The 26610-nt window shown below is 41.2% G+C and overlaps 1 protein-coding gene across 1 annotated transcript in view; it reads right to left on the bottom strand.

The window, feature by feature from the left end:
* Positions 1 to 26610, bottom strand: part of LOC132117502 (gamma-aminobutyric acid receptor subunit alpha-3-like) — a 220801-nt gene that overhangs the window by 123490 nt on the left and 70701 nt on the right. The window contains exon 5 of the mRNA XM_059526826.1: positions 1230 to 1450. Within this exon, the coding sequence (XP_059382809.1) occupies positions 1230 to 1450 (221 nt within the window). The remainder of the gene's footprint in view (positions 1 to 1229; positions 1451 to 26610) is intronic.

Here is a 26610-nt window from a genome sequence, read left to right as displayed (position 1 = left end):
TTCTGATTAAACCTTATGTATCATGTAATTCAAATGCTCGAGTTGACAGACTGGTGAATAAGTGACTAAATTCATGTTTGCTGAGATTTAACACCTTATGTGAGGGAAAAAGCGCTAACAGAAAACAGTGTATTAACTTGTGATGAGAAAATAATTTTTAAAAGGGACGTTTTCGAGACAGTACTGTATCTTGCATGGATAAGATGCGATGTATCCAGACTATTGCGTATGATGAATTACCCAGTGTTACTGTGCTACGTTACTGGCTCCCCGGCAAGTGCAGTCTCTTACCTCGGGTAAAAGGATTTCATGAATATCTTTAAGATATGTACATATTGCAAATGTGAAATTCATGTATGTTTAATGCATGAGGTGTGTTACAGTCAAACTCCGAACACAGCAGAGTCAGCAAGAACTTATCTGTTTTAATCAATTGCATGCAGTTTCACAGGGCACAGATCAACATATAGCATAGATCTTGGAATCTTTTTTTAAGCATATCATAGTTTCTCACAACCATTTCTGCAGCGCTTCAAGAATCTCAATTCCTCAAACTTTTTCTATAAAAAGCTTTTTCTTTTTATATTATGGGAAACCTCAAGGTTATGGCGGTCAGATAAATTAGTGGTAATATGATGATGTAATAACTTTTTCCTGTAAGTTGATGGCCATTTATTACATTCGGGATGAAGCTAAAGATTTTAAAAGATAGAACCCATCCTAGCTCTGAGATACAGATGAGCAATCTCTCATAGTGACTGTGCATGAGCAGCCCAGGTGCTGTGTCAAAATGGCTGGTGGAATTGGCCTACTCTGTCTATGGCAGCTGAACACATTGCTCTGGACAGCTCCTGGCCAAGCTAGTCACAATTCAATTCCCTGACTCATTTATCAAGCACTTGGGGTGTTTGGGTCACAGACTGGGCCAGCTCCCCATCGTACTGTTCATCCGGAGTCCGCCAATGATAAGAAGGCATTAGTCTGCCTCTGCCTCTGAAAAGGCTGGAGAAATCAGGCAGAATTTGTTTTTAGTTTGACAACCTCGCACCAAAGCATATCTTCAAGAAGCCAGATAGGAGAATACTTGTATAATGCACAAGTTCAGGTGAAACGTATGGCAAAACTAGATTGCTTGCTTGCATCGAAGACTGGAAGCAGAAACTTTGCAAAACATTAATTGAAGTTGCACAACATGCATCAAGGCCATCATAGAGACTATCAAGTCATACCTCATTGTGTAGAGAAGAGTTCCGTTGTCTACCAGCCGCAGGAGTTTATTGGGTGTAGTCATATTGTGGGCTACTGACTTCTTGCCATTGTGGAAGAAAGTATCTGGAGTCCAGATCTTGCTGGCGAGCAAGTTGTTAAGTGGGAGAACCTGCATAGGCCCATCAAACTTCAGTCTCTCATCCCGCCAACTTTGCCGGAAGAACACATCAATCGTGTATTCCTGAAGGAGAAAAAACAGAATTACTCAAGACTTTCTGACAGCCCTTTTTAAACTTCACTTCACCCCCAAGTTTCCCCGTTCCTCTGATCTAATGTCCTCTTAGAGAGAAAGCCTGTGCTAGCATGCAAAGCTTTTCTCCAATCTTGGCAAATGACTCTAAAATGGGAAAAAGATTCAGACTTTTTCCTCAGACTTCACATTTAACAGATTTTCCTGTTCGGTTGCCCTTGATTGGTCGAGATGCTTTTTTCAGTTGTACACTTCAATAATTCATCGCACTTTAAGGAGAGATGCAGCCTTGTTGGTGTAAGATCCTTAAGGCTCCTTCAAAAGTTCAAACTCGAATGATTGCGTTTTCACAGCTGTCGCTGGAGGGATAAAACAAGCTTTTTCCGAGAATTATCTCTCTGACCATATTGCTAACATGGAACAGGGGACACTGTCCTCGGTGAACCTCCGCTGAGCTGGGAATAGGAATTGTCTCAAATCCACGTCTTCTACAGTGATGAGTATCACTCATGTTTTAAGACTTCCATTATTGATGAGGCAATACTCTTCAGGTTCTCTTTGGGAACAAACATCAAAAGAAATCTTATCTGCTTACATTTCATAAGTCATCCAATGCCATGAATAAAAATAGTGGCAAAGTTCTTCTGGGGTTAAAAATGAATGTTGAAATCTTTCGAACGCCACATTGAGTGGGATCTGTAACTGAATCTTGTATCGGAGTATGTGACAGCAGACAATTACAGGACATGTCTCTTTTTTGCTTTATGTTCTGCATTACAAGCGAAAACTATAAGCTTTTTGTCATGCTTCACAAGGTACAATTTGCTGGGAAGATATTTGGGAAGCAACAGATGGAAATATATGTTGCTCAGTCAATCAGAAATGTCAAGAAGCTCTTGCACAAAGGCAGAAAACAAGTCAGATAAAACCACTCATTACAAATGCATTCCAGCCTTCAGCAGAAGGTTTTGCCACGATGGCAGGAAATCATACTGGCTGCATCTCAGTGAATGACGGGTTTAGTTTTCAGCATTAAAGCGTGTATGCTTGTCATGTGCATGCTGGTGTACATCATTTATTTAGTAAGCTCCAGACTTCAATCTGAAGTTGTTTCAGATTCAAATTCTGCGGGTACTCCAGTTCCCAAGAAGGTCTTTATACCATCAGAAGTGAAAGCTGACACCAAATGACATCTACATCAGAAAGCACAGGAGTGAGTTTAAGCAGGGTTTTCACAATTCAATTCAGCGGACTGATTACAGAATGCTTTGAGCGAGGAGGGAAAATTACTGTTGCTTCACTCCACTACACTCACACACACTTCACTCAGTAGAGTAAATCTAGCTTAATCATCTTCTTTCCATCCTCAAATTTAAGAACTCTTCAAAGGGTTAATATAATTAAACTATTTAAGTTATTTAAGACATTTTACTTCTTTAAATATTAGTTCATTTTACATTTTTAATACTGTTTAAGGTAGAAGTGCTTGTAGCCTAGAAATTCATTCAAATTTATTTGGTCAGGGGTGTGTTGTTATTTATTTAGATTTGTATGGGGAAAAAAATGCTGTTTCTATTTTGAAGTGAAAAGTTAAAGTTAGTTATAATAATTAGGTGAAAACCTGTAGGGGTGGGAATCTTTAGGCACCTCATGATCCAAATAAATTCAGATGTTTCGTCCTGTCCTTTAAGAAATAACTGTGTTTACATTAATTTCACATCATAAAAGCATTTTGATTTGCAAGTCATTTATTCACTTACAAAGAGTTATGCACAGCTGCAGCTTTGAGTAAGCATCAAAACGAACACATACAATACAGACATGAGTGTTTGGAATCCGCCATCTGTCAATAAGTGAGTTTCAAGATTTGAATTAAAATGTTCAAAATCTAATCAGAATTGTTGAAGAGAACATTTGGATGCATCTGAGAATGTTCATTTATTTATTTTTATTTTATTTTACTCACCCCTAAAAACCTACAGTACAGTATCTAATGGGATATTTAATGCAACGTTTAAAGTAATGCAAACTGTAAAACTTGCAGGTCTGTTTCTTTCTTTCCTTTTTTCCTATTTTTTTTTTAAATAAAATTTATTTTTCGTAAATGCATTACGTATGCTGACTCCTTCAGAGTACATGCCAATTGAGTGGAATCATTAAGTGTAGTGCAGTATAGTGCAATGCAGTGCAGTGTAGTGTGTGTGTGTGTGTGTGTACAGGCTTATACATCCTTGTTGGGACTTAAGCCTAAATACACACAGACTCATGGGGACTTTTGTCACGATGTGGACCTAAACTGAGGCCCCCATGGGTACAAAAGCTTATAAATCATACGGAATGAGTTTTCATGAGAAAAAAAAAATACATACAGTTTCCTGTGATGGGTAGGTGTAGGTGTAGGGTTGGTGTAGGGTGATAGAAAATATGGTTTGCACAGTATAAAAACCATTATAAAATATTGTACAATTTAGGCTAAATATTGCAAAGGCATGCTGCTTTGAATCCATCACACATGACACTTTGATAGATGGTGTAGTACACCGCCACTTCTGCTCAATATGTATATTTGCATATATTTTGTAATAATATTTGTTCATAGAGAGTACCTACAATACTGATGTTCCCTGCATGTTAACTTACGAGTCAGCACTAACATGGTTTCATAAAGTGAAAATAAATACAGGCCTATAGCTTCAAGGCAGATTGGAATGGGACAAGAAACAGAAGTTTACTGTTAATGAGGAGGATTGTGACAAGGTGTTTGGTGAAGAACAGAAATGTGATCGAAATGTGATCGGACAAGCATGGATGTTCCCGCATTACAACCCAATAAGGGTAATTTGCTTAAAGCTATTTCTGAGAGCTGTACAGAGAGCTGTTGTTTTGGTCAGACAAAGGACAAACACGTGTCATACAGATAAAGCACTAGATGTTAGTGCACATGACCTGATGTGTATATTCTGTAATCACAGGTCTGCTGATATAGAACAACAGTTCGACAGCACAAGTGTGTGGAACTACTTCCTTCCACCACAGATTCAAATCTCAAGTTGACAGTTTAACAAATGAGCCAAAGCCTCTGTTACGAATTCAAAGTGTCACTTTAGAAATAGAATGTAGAGGAACGCAGAGTTGCTTTACTGAAGTTAAATGCTTATTTTATTATGTAGAGTATTATAAGAGAGCCTGACTGTGCAAGTGTGATTAACTGCATCTGATAAAACATTCATTCTTCAGGTCCATCTCATATTCACGATAAAACATTAGTTTGAATGTCTGCTGAAGAATCCTTTCATCTGTTACAGGTGATTTCTGATGACAGTGCCGCTCGGTGTAGTTTTTGGTTGCATCTTACGTAGAAAGCACAGCGGAGTGATAATTCTCAATGAATTCCTATAGAAGTTGAGCTTAAACACCCACACAGTTCATTATGTGATTGAATGTGATGCAAATAAATTGTTAAAAGCAGCCAAGAGCATCAAAAATTTTGGACATTACTCAAATTTATGCAAATATCGAGCGAAAAACACCAGGTGACAACCAATCGTCAATAAAAAAAGAAGATGGAACGCAAACAGGGTGAAAACATGGTTTTCAGAGGCCCCCCAACTGAGCCTGGTTTCTCCGAAGGTTTTTTTTTTCTCCATTCTGTCACCGATGGAGTTTCGGTTCCTTGCCGCTGTCGCCTCTGGCTTGCTTAGTTGGGGTCACTTCATCTACAGCGATATCGTTGACTTGATTGCAAATAAATGCACAGACACTATTTAACTGAACGGAGATGACATCACTGAATTCAATGATGAACTGCCTTTAACTTTCATTTTGCATTATTGACACACTGTTTTCCTAATGAATGTTGTTCAGTTGCTTTGACGCAATGTATTTTGTTTAAAGCGCTATATAAATAAAGGTGACTTGACTTGACTATGCACCTGTGTTTCCTCAATTATGCTTTGTACTTAAGTCTCTGCCTTTGCATTCAGTGTTTGTTGGGTCAGCTTGTTTTCTAGGTTTGTTCCTCAAGCATCTGCTGTGGGTAATTTCCAGTGTTTCCTTGATTAAAGACTGTTAAATGTTTCCTCGTGCCTCCAGTGTGCTCCCTGAACAACGTAGCATGACAGATATTAGAGTGACTATGTTCTCTTTTCCCAGGACATGTTCTCTTTTTGGACCTAAAAAATTCATTTGGCTGGGATTTTTTAATTGCCCAAAACGTCTGGGATTTGCTTGTTCCCTTTCGAAAGCTTCAGTCGATGCTGCACTGCTCAACGCATTGGTAAACGTCTTATTCGTGACCAGCTGTGAATAATGTGTGTAACACGTCGATAGAATTGACCTGGTGGTAATATAGCCTCGGTTGATGACGTCATCGGGCGCACGCCCGCAACACAGGGCTTTAAATAGATACGCCACAGGTGCATCAACAGGTCTTTTGTCTTCAGATCATTCTGTGCATGTGTGCGTCAGGAAGATTATTCTTGTCGGCTACAGATCTTCGTAGGATGAGTCAACGAAATGGTAAGTGTTGTGTTCCTCCATGCTCTCATCCTATGTATGAGCTGGATACACGTTTACTATTTTTGTTTGTTTGGGGGAAGAAAACGCGGTTCTGGCTTTAGAGACGGGTGAGTGCAAGCATTGTACTGCTCCCAGTGAAGATGCTTCGTGCTCGTCTGAACTATTTTCAGACTGCACCCACCTTTTCATCGGAGGGCTCTCGTGCGGATTTGCATGACGAACGAGCGACGGGCTCGTCCCTTTCGCTTGCGGTGTCACCAGATCCGCACATCCTCTCTCGTGGTCTCGAAGCACGCTCCAGTGCTTCTCCGGTTCAGGAGGATGATATATCTCTTGGGTCTTCGGACCATGAGCAGTCCGCCTCTGAGCGTTCCTCTCGCGAGAGGAAATAGGTAGAGCAACTGCAGATTGCAGCTTGACTGGCCACGTGAACAAGAGACCCCCAAACGTAGTAAGCTGGAGGATAGGTTTCTGTCGGGTGGTAGGAGAGAGAGACCTCAACATCATTTGAGGGGCTGTCATGTCCTAGTACGGGTAACACCAGGTTACATTCCAGGGCGTTTGAACAGACACTACCGATGGGGGAATGGAAACTCCATCCAGAGGTAGTGAAACAGATTTGGAAAATTTTTTACGAAGCAGAGGTGGACCTCGTCACCTCCCATCAGACAGCGCAATGTCCCCTCTACTTCTCTCTGAGTCACCCAGCCCTCCCGCCCCCTCTTGGGTCTGGATGCAATGGCACACACATGGCCCAAAATGCGCCTGTATGCGTTTCCTCCAGTCTCCCTGCTCCTGGGAGTCCTAGCCAGAGTTCGCCAACAAAAGTCTTGCCTCTTGCTGATAGCACCATGTTGGCCAAACAGAATATGGTTCTCGGGGATAATATCTCTCCTCGACGGCTCGCCATGGCGATTCCGGAGAGGAGGGACCTTCTGTCTCAAGAAGGGGGCAAGATATTCCATCCCAGGCCCGACCTGTGGAATCTTCATGTTTGGCCCCTGAAGGGTACCAATTGAGGAACACAGGGCTTTCGCCAGATGTTATTAATACCATTCTTAGTGCTTAGTGCTGTCTAGTCCACCAGACAGAGTTGAAACCCCCTTTGAAATGTTAGAATCAGCGTCTGATAAGACTCCTGACTCTAAAATGGTGTTTCTCATGGCAATAAGGGGTGCCACCTTACAACAGGTTTGTGATGCGGCAGGTTGGTCCTCTCCGCACACATTCAGAAGATGTTATAATTTGGATGTCCATGCTACTCCAGGCTCTCAAGTCCCTGAGTCAACATCACCAGCTAATGTCTGAGGCCTTCTTGTGGTATGATAGCACACCTGCACAACCTTAGGGGTCCAGACATTTTTCAAGCATGGCGGCGTGGGTATTCTCGTAAATTTCTGTCAATTGCCGCCTGCTCCCACAAAATGTGTTTTGCTCACATGATTTTCCTGTCCACTATTTTAAACATTATAATATTTGAAGAGTTTGGTTCCAAAACGCGATAAACGCCAATTTTGAAAAAAACGAGTTACCGCCAAAACAAGCTCCCCATTGACTCTCTATTCAAAGTTCGATAATCAGTTTTTAACAAAACGCGATATCCGCCGTGTTTCGCTGCCCTGTTTCTTCCCTTTTTTCTCAAACAGAGACAAACGCCAGTCCTGTTTTTCCGCAAAGCCCTACAGTTCCATTCGACCAATCACCGCGCACCATTCCATGACGCAAACTGTCATGGCGGCACCCTGTCAGTAGAAGCCGGTAAACACTCGCCTCAGACTTTTAAGTTTTTATATAGGTAATAAAATGAATAACTTTGATGGTATTGAGGAGCCAGTGGTCGTGTCGTCTGTGGGAAAGAAGCGGAAGCCGTCAAAAGACAACCACGAAAGGGAAGTCAGAAAGAGAGTCAGAAACTCAGGCGGTGGCAAAATACCGGCGATTGCTTGTTCTCACAGTGAATCAAAAAACTTTTGTCATGCCGACAAACTGACAGCTGACGATCTTATAAAAAACTTCGACACTCTCTACTGTCATACCACGAAGGCCGAACAAGACCAAGCAATTTTACGCCTGATAACAGTAAAACGGGTACAGCGAAGACGTCCCAAGGTGGCAATTGAAGATGCACAGAAGGAGAGGGAGGTCACGAACGATTACTACTTGCTCTCCAAGGATCATCTCACGAAGGTTCCTGTCTGCAAGGCAACTTTCTGTGCAGCGCTGGGTGAGTTTATTTGTTTTATTTCATGACACTAGATCACTGCCTTAATAGTCAGTGATAGGCAAGCTACTTGATATGTGTAGTGAGCTCAGCTACCAGCTACTCTACAATAAATGCAGCTTCACTACACAGAAGCTACCACCCATAAAAGTGTAGCAAGCTAAGTTACAAACTGTCAAAAGTAGCTTGATAGGCTACTTAATAGTTTTGTTCCTGAATAAATAAATAAATAGATAGATAGATAGATAGATAGATAGATAGATAGATGAATAAACAGATAGATAAATACACAAATAGATAAATATATAACATGCTAAAAGTGAGATATTATGTAAAAAGTTATTCAAGTTATTGGTTTTATAGGCCAACCCATTTCAGGCTGAAATGGGTTTGTGGTTGACTGCCACTGTATATTCTGATGAGCCATTAGCCTATGCTATCTCAGTTTCCTCTTAACAAAGAAATAAAATGTTATTTTAACTTTTGTTGTTGCAGGTATTGGCAAAGATAGAGTAGCTCGAGTGGCAAAATATTATGCAGAGAATGCTGAGGCAAGACCAGAACGTAGGGGTGGTGCTCGCAAAGTTAAAGAACATGAAGAAAAGAAGAAACTTGTGATGGATCACATTCAAACATTCACTTGTAGGGCAAGCCACTATGGCAGAAGAGGAGCACCTGGGCGGAAATACCTTCCCAGTGACCTCAGCGTAAAAAAAATGCATGATTTGTTCAAGCAGCAAAATCATGATGCTGTTAGCTACTCTCTCTATTACAGTGTTTTCCGATACAGTTTCAACCTTGCATTTGGACATCCAGCCACCGACGCATGTTCTACATGTGCAAAGTTTCATCTCACAGTAAAGAACCCCAGTTTGCCCGAAGAGGAGAAGCGTACAGCATCAGCATCTTTCATTTTGCATCGCAGACGAGCAAGGGTGTTTTATGATTTGCTTGGGCAAAGTGACAATGCAGCATTGACAGTCTGCTTCGACATGATGCAGAATCTGGTACTCCCAAAAACCCCCATTGGTCAGGCGTACTACTCCCGCCAGCTCTACATGTACATCTTTGGTGTTGTTGTCCATGCTGGGAAAGGCAGCAAGCAAAGCAAGGATGACATCCATCTTTACACATGGATGGAACACGAGAATAGAAAAGACAGTAATTTGACTGCTTCTGCTCTGAACCACTGTTTTCGGCAGCCATTGAATGTTGCACTTTGCAATGTTCAGAAGTTGAGATTATTCAGTGATTCCTGTTTTGGACAAAACAAAAATGTGAATGTTCTGTCAATGCTGTTTGCTTTAACAAAGCAGAATTGTCCTAATATGATCACGGAATATGTGTTTCCCATCAGGGGACACAGTTTCCTTCCTGTTGACCGCATTTTCGGGAGGATTGAGCAGCAGATTCGAAAGCACAATACCATCCTCATGCCAGAAGAGTACTATGACATTTTGAGGAACCATGGACATGTCCATGTCTACGGCCAGGACTGGCAAGCTTATGATTTCAAGACGGCAACACAGGTTTTTGTAAAGCCACAGAAGTCATTCAAGCTCAGTGATGCTAGAATGCTGGAACTCAGGAATGACAAACTTGGATTCAAGACTGTGTACAACAGTGACTTCTGCTATCACTCGGTTTTGAAGCAAGGACAGAACTGGGCAAACTTCAAGCCGAGTCAGCTCCCAAATGTAAGCACAGTGAAGGATGCAAAAAGAAAAGATGTGCTTAACTTGCTTGCTGAAATTGGTGCCAGTGACACTGTGCGTGCCTTCTATGATGGAGCACTCATTGTAAATGATGCCGACCGTGACAGCCCTGAAGAATAATTCTGCCGATTGTGCCTTTTGAGTTCACTGTTTCAGTGCATATTATGTGTGTGTGAACGTGTGTGTGAGAAAGACCTGAGCAAACAGGAAGAGGAGTTAAGTGAGTGCGGAGAAAGTCTGTGTGTGGTTGGGTGTGTCTAGATAATGGCACTTCACAATGGCACTGAATTGTAGTTGTCCATAATAAATAGATAAATAGATAGATAAATAGATAAATTGATATATAGATAAATAAATAAATAAATAAATAGATAAATAAATAAATAAATAAATAAATAAATAAATAACTTGCACTACAACATGATTAATGTATTTCATATATCTGTGTTCCACTATAAGAAATTTGTTCAAGTTGGCATTATGTAAATCGACTGTCATGGTTGCTTATAGCCTAGTTATGTTGCACAATCTCACACAGATGTATTGTTTATTTAAAGTTATATTTTGCACAGAAATATTGTTATGTTTTTTAATGACACAGAAATATTGTTTTTATGAACATGTTTTTATGAAGCATTGTGATGGATGTATTTTTTTGAAATCTGTTGTCCAAGTTTGGGACTTGTATAGATAACTTACTATTTAATACTATTTAACTTAATAATTGTACAGCTTCGTACATTGTTTTGAAAATTTAATGAATGTAGTGTACAGAATAACAAGATGAATGCAACAGAAACAAAATTTTGCTCTAATGTTACATATGAGTTCAGGATGAATTTGAAATGTTGCTATTAACAGCATTAATATCAGACTGAAATGAATGCAATCTGAAAAAGGCAGCGAGATGAATGTACTTTTAAAAATTGGTTTAATGGCTTAATATAAGTGATGTTGTTCAAGTTTTGGGGTTTGTCATATGTATAGACAGCCTTTCCTTGTTATTTATTGTTATGTCTTTGCTCAATTTCATACAGAAAGTGAGTTTTTGTTGATGAAATGGATTTGTAGCATTTTGGGGAAAAACGTGTTATGGATATATTGCATTTTGGAGAAAAAAAAATGTCTTTGTTTAATAAATGTTTAAAATCAAAATATGGATTTGATTTTTTTATGTTATTACAAACTCATAATGATATATTACAGTTTGAAACAGAAAATAACAGTTTTCATACAAACAGTCTTTTGGGAAAGAAAATGCCTTTTTGTCTCAATTTAACAATTTTGGATTTATAGCGTTTTGGAACCAAACTCTTCATTTATATGTATAATTTTGTTGCATCAGGGAGCGGGTCTCAGTATTCAGAGTATTTACAGTTTTTCTTAGTCGCTTTGGTACATTTCTCAGATCAGAATTGAAATTCTCAAAACTACCTGTTCAATTCTCACATCATTGTGTCACTTGTGCACATCAAAAAAGCAGTTTCTCATTTCTTTGAACAAGTTGCAAATGCTTTGGTACATCCATGCACATGATTATGTACAATTCTCTGTTGTTTCCTACATTATCAGTTGCTAATGCCATGTTGCTCAAAATTTATTATATAGTTTTCTGTGCAATAGTCTTACCCCCCAAAACATTGGGTCTTTAGTTCATCCTATAAGTCATTAAATGCAAAATGGTTAATCTAGTTGTCATAAACTCCCAAGCACACTTTTTTTGTCAATTTGGCATGAATTGTGCAAGTGAATATTTACTAATGAGGAGAATGTAGATGATAAACCAATGATAAACCATTTCTCTGAAATAGCTCAAAGGTTCATCTCATGAATCTTCAGTTGGAAAGCTTATACTGTATAGACAGAGGACAACACAAGAGTTACACATTCTGACAATTGACTTATTTTCATCTTTGTGCCCATATTTATTTTTCCTTGTCTATATCACAATGACATTGTAAAGGTTTTTTTTTTGGCCAGACCACTAGTAAAAGTGTAACTGGGAATTCTATCCAGTCTCTTTCAATCAATATCCCACATACAGTAATGTGTAAATTTGTACTTTTGAAATGGATATATGGCATACATAAGCATATTGCATACTGTTCAATACAGTAACTGTCATCCAAAATGTTGCCATAGTTTACATCAGAACATCTCTCCAGAGTACACTGTTATATTGACAACATGACTAAGTGATTTGACTGTCTTATCCGTAAACTATGACACAAGGACTTGTCATTCGATGGCACTGACATGTTCATTGACACAGATATTTATTTTTGAGAGATGAACTAAGGATTTTGAGCAAGAGACTGGCTTTTGCAGGTAATCCATGGTGTTTTGCTATTTGTACGAGTTGTTTTGAGAAATGCATTTACTGTTTTGCAAATTGTGAGTTTGATTCGAGAAATGTACCAAAGCGACTGAGAAAAACTGTAAATCTCTTTTGAATGAGCATTTGTGCTGTTTACTTTCAGTTTTATCGCAATCACACACACTCTGTGTAAAGGGAGTACATCTTGCAAGATCAAATATTTGTCAATGAGCTCAGGATCTGTTGAGTAACAAAACCTCCAGCATGTTTTTGTCTGTCATCTCTCCTTATTCTAGACCTGGCTGAAATCAGTGAAATCTGACTCCTGCAGTTCTTTTTGGTGCAGGGTTGCCAAGTCAACGTTTTTTTACACAGATTTTGGCTTCTTTTAAACTGTTGCCATTGGTAGATCTTCCCAAGTGGGTTAAAGGTTTTAAATATTGCATAAAATAAATTTTTCTGAAATACCAGCATCTCTGACAATATCAAAGCAAATTTTCAAACAGGCACTATTTTTTTGCCTAGTCACTTATTTTATTTTAGAAACAGTATGTTGACTTGTATGATATGATTAATTTTCTCACACAGTACAAAAGGTGTTTAATCATGAAAGAAATACACAACTTTTATTATATTTATCATCACATTTGGCTTCCAAATAAACATGACTGGTACATGCAAGGCAGATTAGAATATTGTTCAAGCCTCATCTTATGGTGAAAAAGGTAACAAATTCAGTCAATCATGAAACCAAAATGGCCTTTACCAACCATACTGATTTTAGTTAACTGTAATATCTTCTCCAGCTAACTTGCTATTTTCAAAAAAGTACATGGCAAAAACTCTTGCAAAAAATTACAAGGCCCATTAGGATGAGCACACAGTATGTACAGTGGTTGGGAATCAGTAGTGATATGAAGACTAAAGTTACAGAGTGCAAACACTGTCAGACTAACTGTCTGACACCATGCAAAGGTCTCTAATGAGAAGTGAACTGCCTGCGAGACTGTCACAGCACTCAGCTTTAATTACCTGACTGTAATGCAGCACTATTCCAGATACCTAGAAAATTGCACATCTGTCAGACTCTGTTAGCAGAAGTGTAATTTGGAAGCTGAAATACATGTCTTAACATGCCCAGTATTCCAGAGCAGCTCCAGTGCTCTAGTAGCTCCCACTAGTGACGGCATATTCATTAACAATTACATGATAATCACATTATCTCCATTCGCCATTCATATATATATATATATATATATACACACACACACATACATGCATACATAAACACACACACCGGCCACTTTAGTAGGTACACCTGTTCAAATGCTTGGTAACACAAATTGTTAATCAGCCAATCACATGTCAGCAATTCAATGCATGCAGAAGTTCAAACCGAGCATCAGAATTATGAAGAAAGGGGATTTAAGTGACTCTGAACGTGGAATTGTTGTTGGTGCCAGATGGGCTGGTCTGAGTATTTTAAAAACTGCTGATCTACGGGGATTTTCACACAACCATCTCTAGGGTTTACAGAGAATGGTCCGAAAAAGAGAAAATATCCAGTGAGTGGCAGTTGTGTGTGGACGAAAATGCCTTGTTGATGTCAGAGTTTATAGGAGAATGGGCAGGCTGGTTAGAGATGTTAGAAAGGCAACAGTAACTCAAATAACCACTCGTTACAACCAAGGTATGCATAATTCCATTTCTGAATGCACAACATGTCAAACCCTGAAGAAGATGAGCTACAGCAACAGAATACCACACCGGGTGTTGCTCCTGTCAGCTAAGATCAGGAAACAGAGGCTACAATTCACACAGGCTCACCAAAATTATACAATAGAAGGTTGGAAAAACATTGCCTGGTCTGATGAGTCTTGATTTATGCTGCGACATTCAGATGGTAGGGTCAGAATTTGGCATAAAGAACATGAAAGCATGGATCCATCCTGCCGTGTCTCAGTGGTTCAGGTTGTTGGTGGTGTAATGGTGTGGGGGATATTTTCTTGGCACACTTTGGGCCCCTTAGTACCAGTTGAGCATTGCCACAGCCTACCTGAGTATTGCTGCTGACCATGTCCATCCCTTTAAGACTACAGTGTACCCATCTTCTGATGGCTACTTCCAGCAGGATAATGTCACAAAGCTCAAATCATCTCAGACTGGTTTCTTGAACATGAAAATGAGTTCACTTTACTCAAATGGCCTCCGCAGTCACCAGATCTCAATCTAATAGAGCAGCTTTGGGATGTGGTATAACGGGAGATTCGCATCATAGATGTGCAGCCATCAAATTTGCAGCATCTGCGTGATTCTATCATGTCAATATGGACTAGAATCTCTGAGGATTTTTTTTTACACCTTGTTGAATATATGCCACAAAGAATTAAGGCAGTTCTGAAGGCAAAAGGGAGTCCAACCCGGTACTAGCAAGGTGTACCTAATAAAGCGGCCATTAAGGGGAAAAAAAACCTTCAAAACATAACTAACGTCTCTGTTACGCATGGTAACCCTTGTTCCCTGAAGGAGTGAACGGAGACGTCACGTCGGTGACCAACGAAATTGGGACGAAATTGGGATATTGCTTTGATAGACCAATCTACTTCAAGTGTAAACTAAATGAACCAATGCATATTGGCATGCGATTATTGCATCCAGCTGCTTCTGATCGCAGCGTAAGTATAATAAGGCTGCAGGTGCAAAGCATACCAGGTTTTCACTGAGGAGCAGAGCCGGTGACCCGACGGCTCAGCGGTGGTACAGAAACCGTGGCAACGTGACGTCTCCATTCCCTCCTTCAGGGAACGAGGGTTACCATACGTAACCGAGACGCTCTCTTTCAGTCGGTCACTCTTGATGTCACGTCGGTGACTGACAAAATTGGGATCCCTACCAAAGCGCCATGGGTGCTGCCCCTTCCAGTGCCCTGTACGAGCCACCTGCACCCCTATTAGGTGTAGGCCGGGGCTCGGAACAAGTAGTTCCACCCACCGTTGTCAAAGCACTATCTCACTGGGTGAGATTGGATAACACTGGGGAAAACTTACCCATTCCGCTTGGAACAGGGATGGTGCGGAAGCCCCATCCTTCCCGATGGAGTTTTCGGGAGCAAATACACATATAGTATCCATTTAGGTGTATATGGAGAAATCTGAGGTGATTAAAACGCTCTTGGGAAGGCAGAAGTCTGCCGGGGAAACACAGGCTCTAAGGATATACTGTGGACTATACACATACGAGTACCACTTAGGTCTCAATATGGAACCCAGCCTTCAATGGTTCTCACGGGTTCATCATGAAGGGTGATAGAGGTGATAGAGGATCTTAACAGAGTCTACAGTCCGGACACAGTCTGGAGCAGTTTTAGCAAGCAGACACTTACCGGGGCCTCTCAGTGCCACTACCCATTTAAGGTTAGAGGATGAGGATACTGGCTCTACATGAAGGCTATAGAACCTAGTGAATGTGTTAACGGTCGTCCGGCCCGCAGCTCTACAAATATCTGCCAGTGAGGCGCCACGAGCCAGTGCCCAGGAGGATGCAACACTTCTAGCTGAGTTAGCTCGCAACATGAACGGGCAGGGCACACTCTTTGCCTGATAAGCCAGGGTTATGGCATCCACAATCCAGTAGGCCATCCTCTGCTTAGAGACCTCCGTAACAGACAAAGAGCTAGTCTGAGGTCCTGAAGCTTTGTGTCTGGTCTACATAGCATCTCAATGCTCTGACGGGACAGAGCAACGCCAGGGCTGGGTCTGCCTCCTCCAGGGGCAGTGCTTGTAGGTTCACTACATGGTCTTTGAAGGGGTAGTGGGAACCTTGGGCACATAGCCGGGCCGGGGTTTCGGGATTACCTGGGAGTCAGCTGGCCCAAACTCTAGGCATGAATCGTCGACCGAAAATGCATGCAGGTCCCCTACCCTCTTGATGGAGGCCAGTGCAAGCAGGAGCAGAGTTTTCAATGAAAGAAACTTTAGCTCAACTGAATGCAAAGGCTCGAATGGGCCCTGCTGTAGTGTTTTAAGCACTAGAGACAGGTCCCAAGAGGGTATACAGGGGGGCCGGGAAGGATTTAACCTCCTGGCCCCTCTAAGGAACCTGACGATGAGGTCATGCTTACCCAAAGACTTCACATTCACGGGGTCATGGTACACAGCAATAGCAGCAACCTGGACTTTGAGGGTGGAAGGAGACAGCCTTCGCTCCAGCCCTTGCTGCAGAAAGGACAGCACGACCGCAATCGGGCATCTTCGTGGGTCTTCTCGACGAGAAGAACACCACTCGACGAACAGGTTCCACTTCAAGGCGTAAGCGTGTCTCGTAGACGGTGCTCTTGCCAAAGTGATGGTGTTCGCTACCTTTTGGGGTAGGTCACCTAGAACCTCCGCGTCCCATCCAGGGACCAGACATGAAGTTTCCAAAGATCTGGGTACGGGTGCCAAATGGTGCCCCATCAGTCAGTAGATCCTTCCTCAGAGGAATTGGCCAAGGAGGGGCTGTCACAAGGAGCACTAGTTTGGGGAACCAAGACTGCGTGGGCCAATACGGCGCTACTAGCAAGACTTGCTCCTCGTCCTCCCGGACTTTGCACAGATTTTATTTGTGTCTGTGCGAGAAGGCTCACTGGGGGAAACGCATACTTGTGTAGGTCCTGCGGCCAGCTGTGTGCCAGTGCGTATGTGCCGAGAGTTCCCTCGGTCAGAGAGTAGAACAACTGGCAGTGAGAGGTCTCTGGAGAAGCAAACAGGTCTACCTGAGCGGCTCCAAACCGCCTCCAAATCAGCTGGACCGTCAGGGGATACTGCCGGAAGTGGTTCTCGTCTGTCGGCCGCCAGAACGAGCCCAAGATCGTGGCAGCGGCAACGGGACTCCACCCCACTTAAGGTAGCGGAGCCTGGTTCGCAGCTCCGAGATGGTCATATTCCCGCAGTGAGAACATGACTCATCCACCAAAGCCACCTCAGCATGCTCGACGCCAAGACACGTGAGGCAGCGATCGTGACCATCACCCGTTGCCAGGTAACAACCGCACCCAGAGACGCAAGTGTGAAACGGCATCCTTATATATACCTTATATATATTATATCCTCTTTTAGAGAAATTTGCTCTTTAGGAAATGCTCTTTTAGTGCTGAGGCACACAGGGGAATTGGCCGCTTGCAACATGACAGGGGTAGTGCAGCCTGAAGTGTGCAATCCACTCGACACAGGAATGACCGCCGCTAAAGCGCCGTTTCGCCAACACACGAAGCTTCCGAGAGCATGCTGAACTCGTAGTTCACAGCAGACACAGTTGAGCAGAGCGATACTAACGCCCAGCTCCGAAGCAAAAAGCTGGTATGCATTGCACCTGCTGCCTTCTTATACTCACGCAGTGATCAGCGGCAGCTGGATGCAATAATTGCATGCCAATGTGCATTGGCTCGTTTAGTTTACACTCGAAGTAGATTGGTCTATCAAAATGATATCCCATATTCGTTGGTCACAGACGTGGCGTTGAGAGTGACCGACTGAAAGGGAACTGGACATGAACAAATGCATAAATCTAGCACTGCGTTACTAGGAGACACATGACAAATGATTTTGTTTTCTGAACAAGCATGTTTTCTGAAATCACCTCAAAATATTGAACAGGTTTGATTTCCTCTGACTGGATGAAAAAATAGCCTGAAGCTATGGTATGTGCCTATCAAACACCACATGATTTATACATGATTGGCCCAAATCTGCAGACTGGTTAAACTTTTTGGCAAACTATATAAATCTTTTGTGTGAAATATAGTTTGAAATGTTGGAAGATATAATTAATAAAAAATTCTGATTGGAGTTTGAAAGGATAATGTTTAATGCAATATAAATTATTGAAAATTTGTGCTTGTACATTTATTACTTAATGTAAACTTTAAAGTTTTAATGACTGGTAATGGAAGGACCCATAGCCTGAAGTAACTCACAATGCACACACTATTTTAAGTCAGCATTAAGACAGATCATATAATCATAGCTTTTATAGGGGCTGAGGGGAAAGGGATTAATTGTTTATTGTTCAATTTAATCGCACTGCCTTTGTAATGTTTTAAAAAAAGCTATTTGGGATATTTATGAACTAGATGGTAAGTCAGTTTGTTAAGGTCTTGACTACTGAGCTGTTGTTCACTCCCAGTTCATCCCTGATTGCTCTGTAGCGATGCATATTAACTGCTTTTCAAATATGATTTCTATCAATTTGTTCACTTTCATTTATTTTGATAGTTACTTGTTAAAATGTCTCTTAGTTTCATACAAACACAGAGTTTAGCTCTGGCAGAGAAAACACATTAGTATAACTGTAAATCTTTACAAGACATTGCCTGTAACTTTGTTGACTCTATAAATAAAGAAAAGCTCTGGGTTTAATTCAAGTTTCAGACCGGCTCTATGGACGCCATCTCTGGCATGCCTTGTCAGGCTTAACAATAAAAAAAATAAGGATAAGGATGAGAGAGTCTCACTTGTCTTTACGGGTAAGTTCTGTGTTGTCCTTGAAAATTTTAGAAAAAGTTGTGTCTGCTCAATTGAGCTCCTTTCTGCAAAAAAAAAAAAATCTGTATGAAGAATTTCAGTCAGGTTTCAGGCCCCACCATAGCACAGAAACTGTACTTGTTAAAATTACAAATGACTTCAGATCAAGGCTGCATCTCATTGCTAGTTTTACTTGATCTTAGTGCTGCGTTCGACACCATACACCATGACATTGATTACAGAACTATACAGGTATTCAAGGGCAGGCTCTAAGATGGTTTAGATCCTACCTGTCCGATTGCTACCATTTTGTTTATTTAAATGGGGAGTCATCTAATTTATCACCAGTAAAATATAGAGTGCCACAAGGATCTGTCCTAGGTCCTCTTCTATTTTCAATATACATGTTGCAGATATTTTATTTATTGAACCAAAAAACAGTACACAGAATAGTAGACTACAGTTTGCAACTAGATTGAAGCACTGTTACTTCCTCTATAGTCAAAAATCTGGGTGTTATATTAGACAGCAACTTGTCTTTTGAAAACCATATTTCCCATGTTACAAAAACAGCATTTTTCCATCTTAGAAACATTGCCAAGCTACGAAATGTGCTACCTGCTTCTGATGCACAAAAGCTAGTTCATGCATTCATGACCTCTAGACTGGACTATTGTAATGCACTTCTAGGTGGTTGTCCAGTATCTTCAATAAACAAGCTACAGGTAGTCCAAAATGCAGCCGCTAGAGTCCTTACCAGGTCAAGAAAGTATGACCATATTACCCCAATTCTAGTCTCTGCACTGGCTACCTATTAAATTCTGTATCAGTTAAAAATTATTACTACTTACCTATAAGGCCCTAAATGGTTTAGCTCCTGCGTACCTAACTAGCCTTATACCACGCTACAATCCATCACGCTCCCTAAATTTTACAAAATGCTGGACTTTTGGAGGTAGAGCTTTTTCGCATTTGGCTCCCAAACTCTGGAATAGCCTTTCTGATACTGTTCGGGGTTCAGACACACTCTCTCTGTTTAAATCTACATTAAAAACATATCTCTTTCGCCAAGCATTCGAATAATGCATCTCATAATTTGTGACTGCAGTTGTATCTGATCAAATGCGCATTCTTATTCGTTATCTTGGGTTAAACTAATTAATTTTACTTGGTTGAAACAGTAGCTATACTAATTATGTCTCTATTTGTTTCTCTGTTTTGCCGTAACTAGGATTTACACAAGCTCCAGTCTGGATACAGAACACCCCTGAGAAGAGATGATGCCAACCCCTCAGAGGACCTCAGATGATGCTAATCTTGAAACATACAGAACTAACAAGCCTTGCTACTTACTATGCAATCACATAATAATTGCTGTTGACTATGTCTTTGTAACAATGTTCTTTCGTGGGAAGAAGGAGGCGGGAACCGGCAGACAATCACAATAACTTTAATAATAAAATAAAGACAAAACAGCGCGGCAGCCCCTCACGGACGACTGTCGCGCACAAACAAAAACCAAACACAACTAAAATCCAGACCTGGTCCTCTCTCTTCCTTCACTGTCGTCACTCCTATTTTATATCCTTCCAATCTCCTCCGCGGTGCCTGGCGGTGGCACTGGACGGCCCTCGGTGGACGGCACGACACTCCTCCACCGCCCGGTGGATGGCGACGGCTCCTCCAGGTTTGGTCAGCCGGCAGGAGTCCTCCGTTCCCTGCTCCTCGAATTCAATCAAGGATGGCAGCAGGCTCCGGCCCCCTGGCGAACGGCAACGACTCCCCCGCTCCCTCACGGCTGGGAGCGAGCTCATCCGTCCCCGGTTACTCACTCCAGCCCACCGCCTCAAGCATCCACGGCGCCCGACTGCTACGCCTGCTCGATGGCACCGCGGGTTCACCCCAGCACCGAGGGATCTTCGGCAGCGCGTCCCTCCTTCTTCCCGGGCTTCGGCTCCAATGTAACAATGTTCTTTCGTGGGAAGAAGTAGGCGGGAACCAGCAGACAATCACAATGACTTTAATAATAAAATAAAGACATAACAGCGCGGCGGCTCTTCACGGACAACTGCCGCGCACAAACAAAAACCAAACACAACTAAAATCCAGGCCTGGTCCTCTCTCGTCCTTCACTGTTGTCGCTCCTATTTTATATCCTTCCAATCTCCTCCGTGGGACTCAAGACCGGTGAGTGTCGCAGGTGTCGCTGATTTCCAATCACTCCACCGGCCTGGCTCCGTTCCCACGGCTCTCGGCCACACCCCACTCGTCAGTCTTGTATTCATTTTTCTGAAAATTCCTGTCATATGCACATAAACTGACAGTCACCACTTATAAGTTACTACTAAATATTGTAGAAACTTCATTTTCTGTAAAGATGCTTTGCAATTATTTGTATCGTAAAAAGCGCTATACAAATAAACTGAATTTAATTGAATTGAAAATGTGTTGATCTTTTTCAATGACATTGTAAACTCATGTTTATAGCACCACTCGCATCCAGTGTAAAGCAAAATTTCAGACATCAAATGACTGTGGAAAGTGCCTATAGTGTGATGATTATCAATGTCTTGCACTGGAGACACTCTTGGATAGAATAGGCAAATAAATTAAAAGGAATTAATAGAAGCAATAGAGCTTCACATTTCTGCTGTCATTTGCCAAATTTTATTTTATTGCAAGTGCATTACTGCTACCAATTTTACAAACTGAGTGACAAGTAGAAATAACTTTCTGAGGAAACATCAGCATGCCTGTGATAATATGCATAGAGTTTGACTTGTACTTGGAATCTGAAACACTCCTTTCAAATATTTGTACTCTTTCATTGCCAAAGTCTCCCAGGTGGAGAATAACAACCCTGAGAACACAAACAATGGAGAGCATATAACTTACCAGAAACATGACTTGCAATGAAGTTTTCAGCCATTCCACTAATTTTAAAACCCTGTTTCAGTGGGCTTTCTTCAGCCGTTTAATTACAGTTCTCCTCGTTCTGTTTCTGCTTTTCCCACAGCCATTTCCACACTCTTAAGAATTTACTTTATCCCCTTTAAGTCATCTCTATTAATTATAGCACATGGAATGTGTTAATTATGGCAGAAGAATTCTGAAGAGATGGGAAAGAAAAGAGTGAAAGAAAAAAAATGAACGAGAACATCAACGTTTGTTTAATCAAGAATAATACACTTTTGCGTTTTGTGCAAGTTTCCTTCTTGAAAGTAAGATGTGGCATTATCATTATCAACAATGCATAAGCCCTGATCACCTTTTTTTTCCCCACATGTATATGCAGTCTCTAAAGGATTAATTTCATAATCCACAATTAGAAATAAGTGAGCTAACATGCTCATCTAATTCACACAAGAGCCGCTCTTCAAAAAGCGAGCATATTGTCAAATTATGATTAATTTAAAGATCAAAACCCCTGTGCAGAGGTCTGGTTGATACATGCAAGGTCGCAGAAGAGAAGAAGAAAGAGTGTTGTGGGCTTTTCTTACACTTGCCCTGCTGGTGCACTGGGTTTTGACCTACATTTCAGCAGTAGAAGAATAAATGAAAAGAAGGAAGACCCCAGGAGAAGTGACTTCTACCTATAGGCCTAATGCTACTGAAGACACTTCAGCAACATGCGCCTGACGTACTCAAAAATGGTGGCCGCTGGCTTGTGGCATAACATGCTGAGCTAATGAGCTGTGAGATGGAGTGTGGGGATTTGTCAACCCCAAATGAAAGGTGTTGTTAATGCTAAGCCACTTCAAACAGAGGAAAAAAGAACCTTAAACCTAAGTGGGAAGTGAAAATGAGGGTTTAGTTTTTATCCCTACTGCAGCACTGCAAGCGAGAGGACAATGTAACCACTTGAGCTCCTCTTCAGAGGGATGATGGGAAAAAAACATCCACTTTCTAACAGAAAAACAAAATAAACCCTCAGATGGTGATGATTGAGAAAGATTTATAAGATGTCTGAATATTTATGCTGCAGTTCGCTTTTAATGTTTTATTCCATTTCAGGACTTATTTTTAATGGAACAGAAACTAACTCAAACTCACTTCACCTACACGAGCACCATGGCTCAATGGGTCAGAGTTTGTGTGTTAAGGTCACTGAAAAGCTAATTTTTAAAGACTATAACTTGCATCTTGTGAGATTCAAGTCGTTGCTGAATGTTCTTACTATGAATGAATCACTGAGGCTTTTGTTACTATATTCCGGTCTACCGAAAATTTATATGGCTAATAATGAACTATTTAAACAGTCAGGAAGTCCATTTATTATTAAATGGATACTATTTTTACATTTTGATAATTGGAAATGCTCTTAAACTCTCACAGAATTGCATACGGGTTCTTTTTAAGCTGCATTTGCTGTAGATACGTAGATATGAGACCGTAAGATTGTGGGCAGGCCACCTTAGTTTGGCTCCTAATTGAAGCTACTTTGAATATCTTTGTCTAAGCAGCAGAAGAGGATGTTCCCAGCCACTGAGCTGCTAGCCAGTTTGTGCAAGCCGTGAAGTCATCCAAATCGAAGTGCTTATCTGCAGGACACAGGCTCTACAAGAATGTCTGACACGAGCAAGCGTGATGCCAACTAACGGGACACACGCTACTGCGCAAATTGTGCTGGAAAAAAAAAAGTTCACCTAAAATGCGCTTAGATGCTCAAAAGGCAAGCAGCAGACATTTGCTTGGAGACAACAGGCAGACAGCTGAGAGTTTTGTACTGTTTTCAGAGTGGAACAACATCCAACGAAGCGATCAATCTAATGATCTGTTTAATTCACTGCAGTTCAGCCAACCTCTTTAATCCACTTAAGCAATCAAATCGAGATTTTATTTGTGGGGAAAAAGTTAAAAGAAATCAAAGGGTGTGAAATCTGGGATTTAAGGGTTGCATTGCTATAATTCTGAAAAAGCATGGTAACATTTCTATATGCATTCAGAACTGTAAAAATCAAATCTTTGAAGTATCTATAAAACACTATACCCTTTAAATGTGTAACTATGAATGAGATTACATTATAAGCTTTCATTTAACATGTACAGCAGAATGATAACGCAGCTGTTGTGCTGTATCATTTTTAACAGTTTCATTAGGTTTGGTGCATTGGGTCTCCTGCAGTGGATTACTTATAGATTGCCATGTCACAAAAGAGCGGTCTGAAATACAATCTGTGCCTTCTAATTCCCTGCTGCTACATGAGATCGGAGCAGCTCTTACACCAGCAGCTCTGGTGAAAAGTGCTTCATCAAAGTGGCTGCAACATTTCTTTGAATCCAAAGCAGATGTAAAGCTCAAAGTCTATAACCGACCACCCACATCAAACAGAGAATGAATAGTCAGTCACAAGAATGCAATGCTTTTAATGTATTCATTTATTTTAATCTATGATCAAGGACAGTATTAATCAGGCTTAAGTCATTTCACATGACTCACGTCAGAACTACATGCATATAGAAATATAAGCACATATACAGTCGTGGCCAAAAGTTTTGAGAATTACATAAATATTGGAAATTGGAAAAGTTGCTGCTTAAGTTTTTATAATAGTAATTTGCATATACTCCAGAATGTTATGAAGAGTGATCAGATGAATTGCATAGTCCTTCTTTGCCATGAAAATGAACTTAATCCCCAAAAAACCTTTCCACTGCATTTCATTTCTGTCATTAAAGGACCTGCTGAGATCATTTCAGTAATCGTCTCGTTAACTCAGGTGAGAATGTTGACGAGCACAAGGCTGGAGATCATTATGTCAGGCTGATTGGGTTAGAATGGCAAACTTGACATGTTAAAAGTAGGGTGATGCTTGAAATCATTGTTCTTCCATTGTTAACCATGGTGACCTGCAAAGAAATGCGTGCAGCCATCATTGCGTTGTATAAAAATGGCTACACAGGCAAGGATATTGTGGCTACTAAGATTGCACCTAAATCAACAATTTATAGGATCATCAAGAACTTCAAGGAAAGAGGTTCAATTCTTGTAAAGAAGGTTTCAGGGCGTCCAAGAAAGTCCAGCAAGCACCAGGATCGTCTCCTAATGAGGATTGAGCTGCGGGATCGGAGTGCCACCCGTGCAGAGCTTGCTCAGGAATGGCAGCAGGCAGGTGTGAGCGCATCTGCACGCACAGTGAGGCCAAGACTTTTGGAAGATGGCCTGGTGTCAAGAAGGACAGCAAAGAAGCCACTTCTCTCCAAAAAAAACATCAGGGACAGATTGATCTTCTGCAGAAAGTATAGTGAATGGACTGCTGAGGACTGGGGCAAAGTCATATTCTCCGATGAAGCCCCTTTCCGATTGTTTGGGTCATCTGGAAAAAGCCTTGTCCGGAGAAGAAAAGGTGAGCGCTACCATCAGTCCTGTGTCATGCCAACAGTAAAGCATCCTGACACCATTCATGTGTGGGGTTGCTTCTCATCCAAGGGAGTGGGCTCACTCACAATTCTACCCAAAAACGCACCATGAATAAAGAATGGTACCAAACACCCTCCAACAACAGTTTGGTGAAGAACAATGCATTTTCCAGCACGATGGAGCACCATCAAGGCAAAAGGCAAAAGTGATAACTAAGTGGCTTGGGGACCAGAATGTTGAAATTTTGGGTCCATGGCCTGGAAACTCCCCAGATCTTAATCCCATTGAGAACTTGTGGTCAATCCTCAAGTGGCGGGTGGACAAACAAAAACCCACTAATTCTGACAAACTCCAAGAAGTAATTATGAAAGAATGGGTTGCTATCAGTCAGGATTTACTTTACGGGGAAGTCGTGGCCTAGTGGTTAGCGAATCAGACTCACAATCGAAGGGTTATGAGTTCGAGTCTCGGGCCGGCAGGAATTGTAGGTGGGGGGAGTACCACGACTTAGGTGTCCTTGAGCAAGGCATCGAACCCCCAACTGCTCCCCGGGTGCCGCAGCAAAAATGGCTGCCCACTGCTCCGGGTGTGTAGTGTGTGTTCACTGCTCTGTGTGTGTGCACTTCGGATGGGTTAAATACAGAGCACAAATTCTGAGTATGGGTCACCATACTTGGCTGAATGTCACCTCACTTTGGCCCAGAGGTTGATTAAGAGCATGCCCAGTCGAATTGCAGAGGACCTGAAAAAGAAGGGCCAACACTGCAAATACTGACTCTTTGCATAAATGTCATGTAATTGTCGATAAAAGCCCTTGAAATGTATGAAGTGCTTGTAATTATATTTCAGTACATCACAGAAACAACTGAAACAAAGATCTAAAAGCAGTTTAGCAGCAAACTTTTTGAAAACTAATATTTATGTAATTTTCAAAACTTTTGGCCACGACTGTATATTTGACTTATTACCAAGCAAAAAAATAAAAAAATTTTTTAAGAGAGAGTAGGTGATGTCTGCCAAAAAGAAAATACATTTAAACAATGCCATAGAATCATGCACAATACAACCATTTTGAAACCCACCTGTTTCCTGTCTTAAAGCCTTTTGTGTGTTCTTCACATTCATGCATCACTCTGATTATTGAACAGATATGATAATGAAAGCAACCACACAGAGAAAAGGGACATTTAAACAGGCTGTCTCATCAGCCTGATTGCTGATTATTTCAGAAAAATTACCTGCACGTATTGCAGACAACCAAGCCCTGGTGCTGGTTACAATCACCTTCCATAATAAAGAAAATGTGCACACTGAAAGCTATGAGAGATCTGAAATCTCTCTATTCACAGGAGACAAAGGGAAATGGGCCATTGAGTAATGGGGACAAATAAGCTTGTCTGTTATTTTTCTGTCATCTCTGTTTCCCACTTACTGTATTGTGTGATTCTGTATTTCTCCCTCTCTGTTTTCTCTATCTAACCTTCTAAAGCATCTTTTCAAAGCTCTCTCTTCTCTGCTG

Source organism: Carassius carassius, chromosome 36 (assembly GCF_963082965.1).
Source record: "Carassius carassius chromosome 36, fCarCar2.1, whole genome shotgun sequence".
NCBI lineage: Eukaryota > Metazoa > Chordata > Actinopteri > Cypriniformes > Cyprinidae > Carassius > Carassius carassius.
The sequence above is the reverse complement of the archived record's forward strand: the minus strand, read 5'-3'. Positions and strand labels throughout refer to the sequence as shown.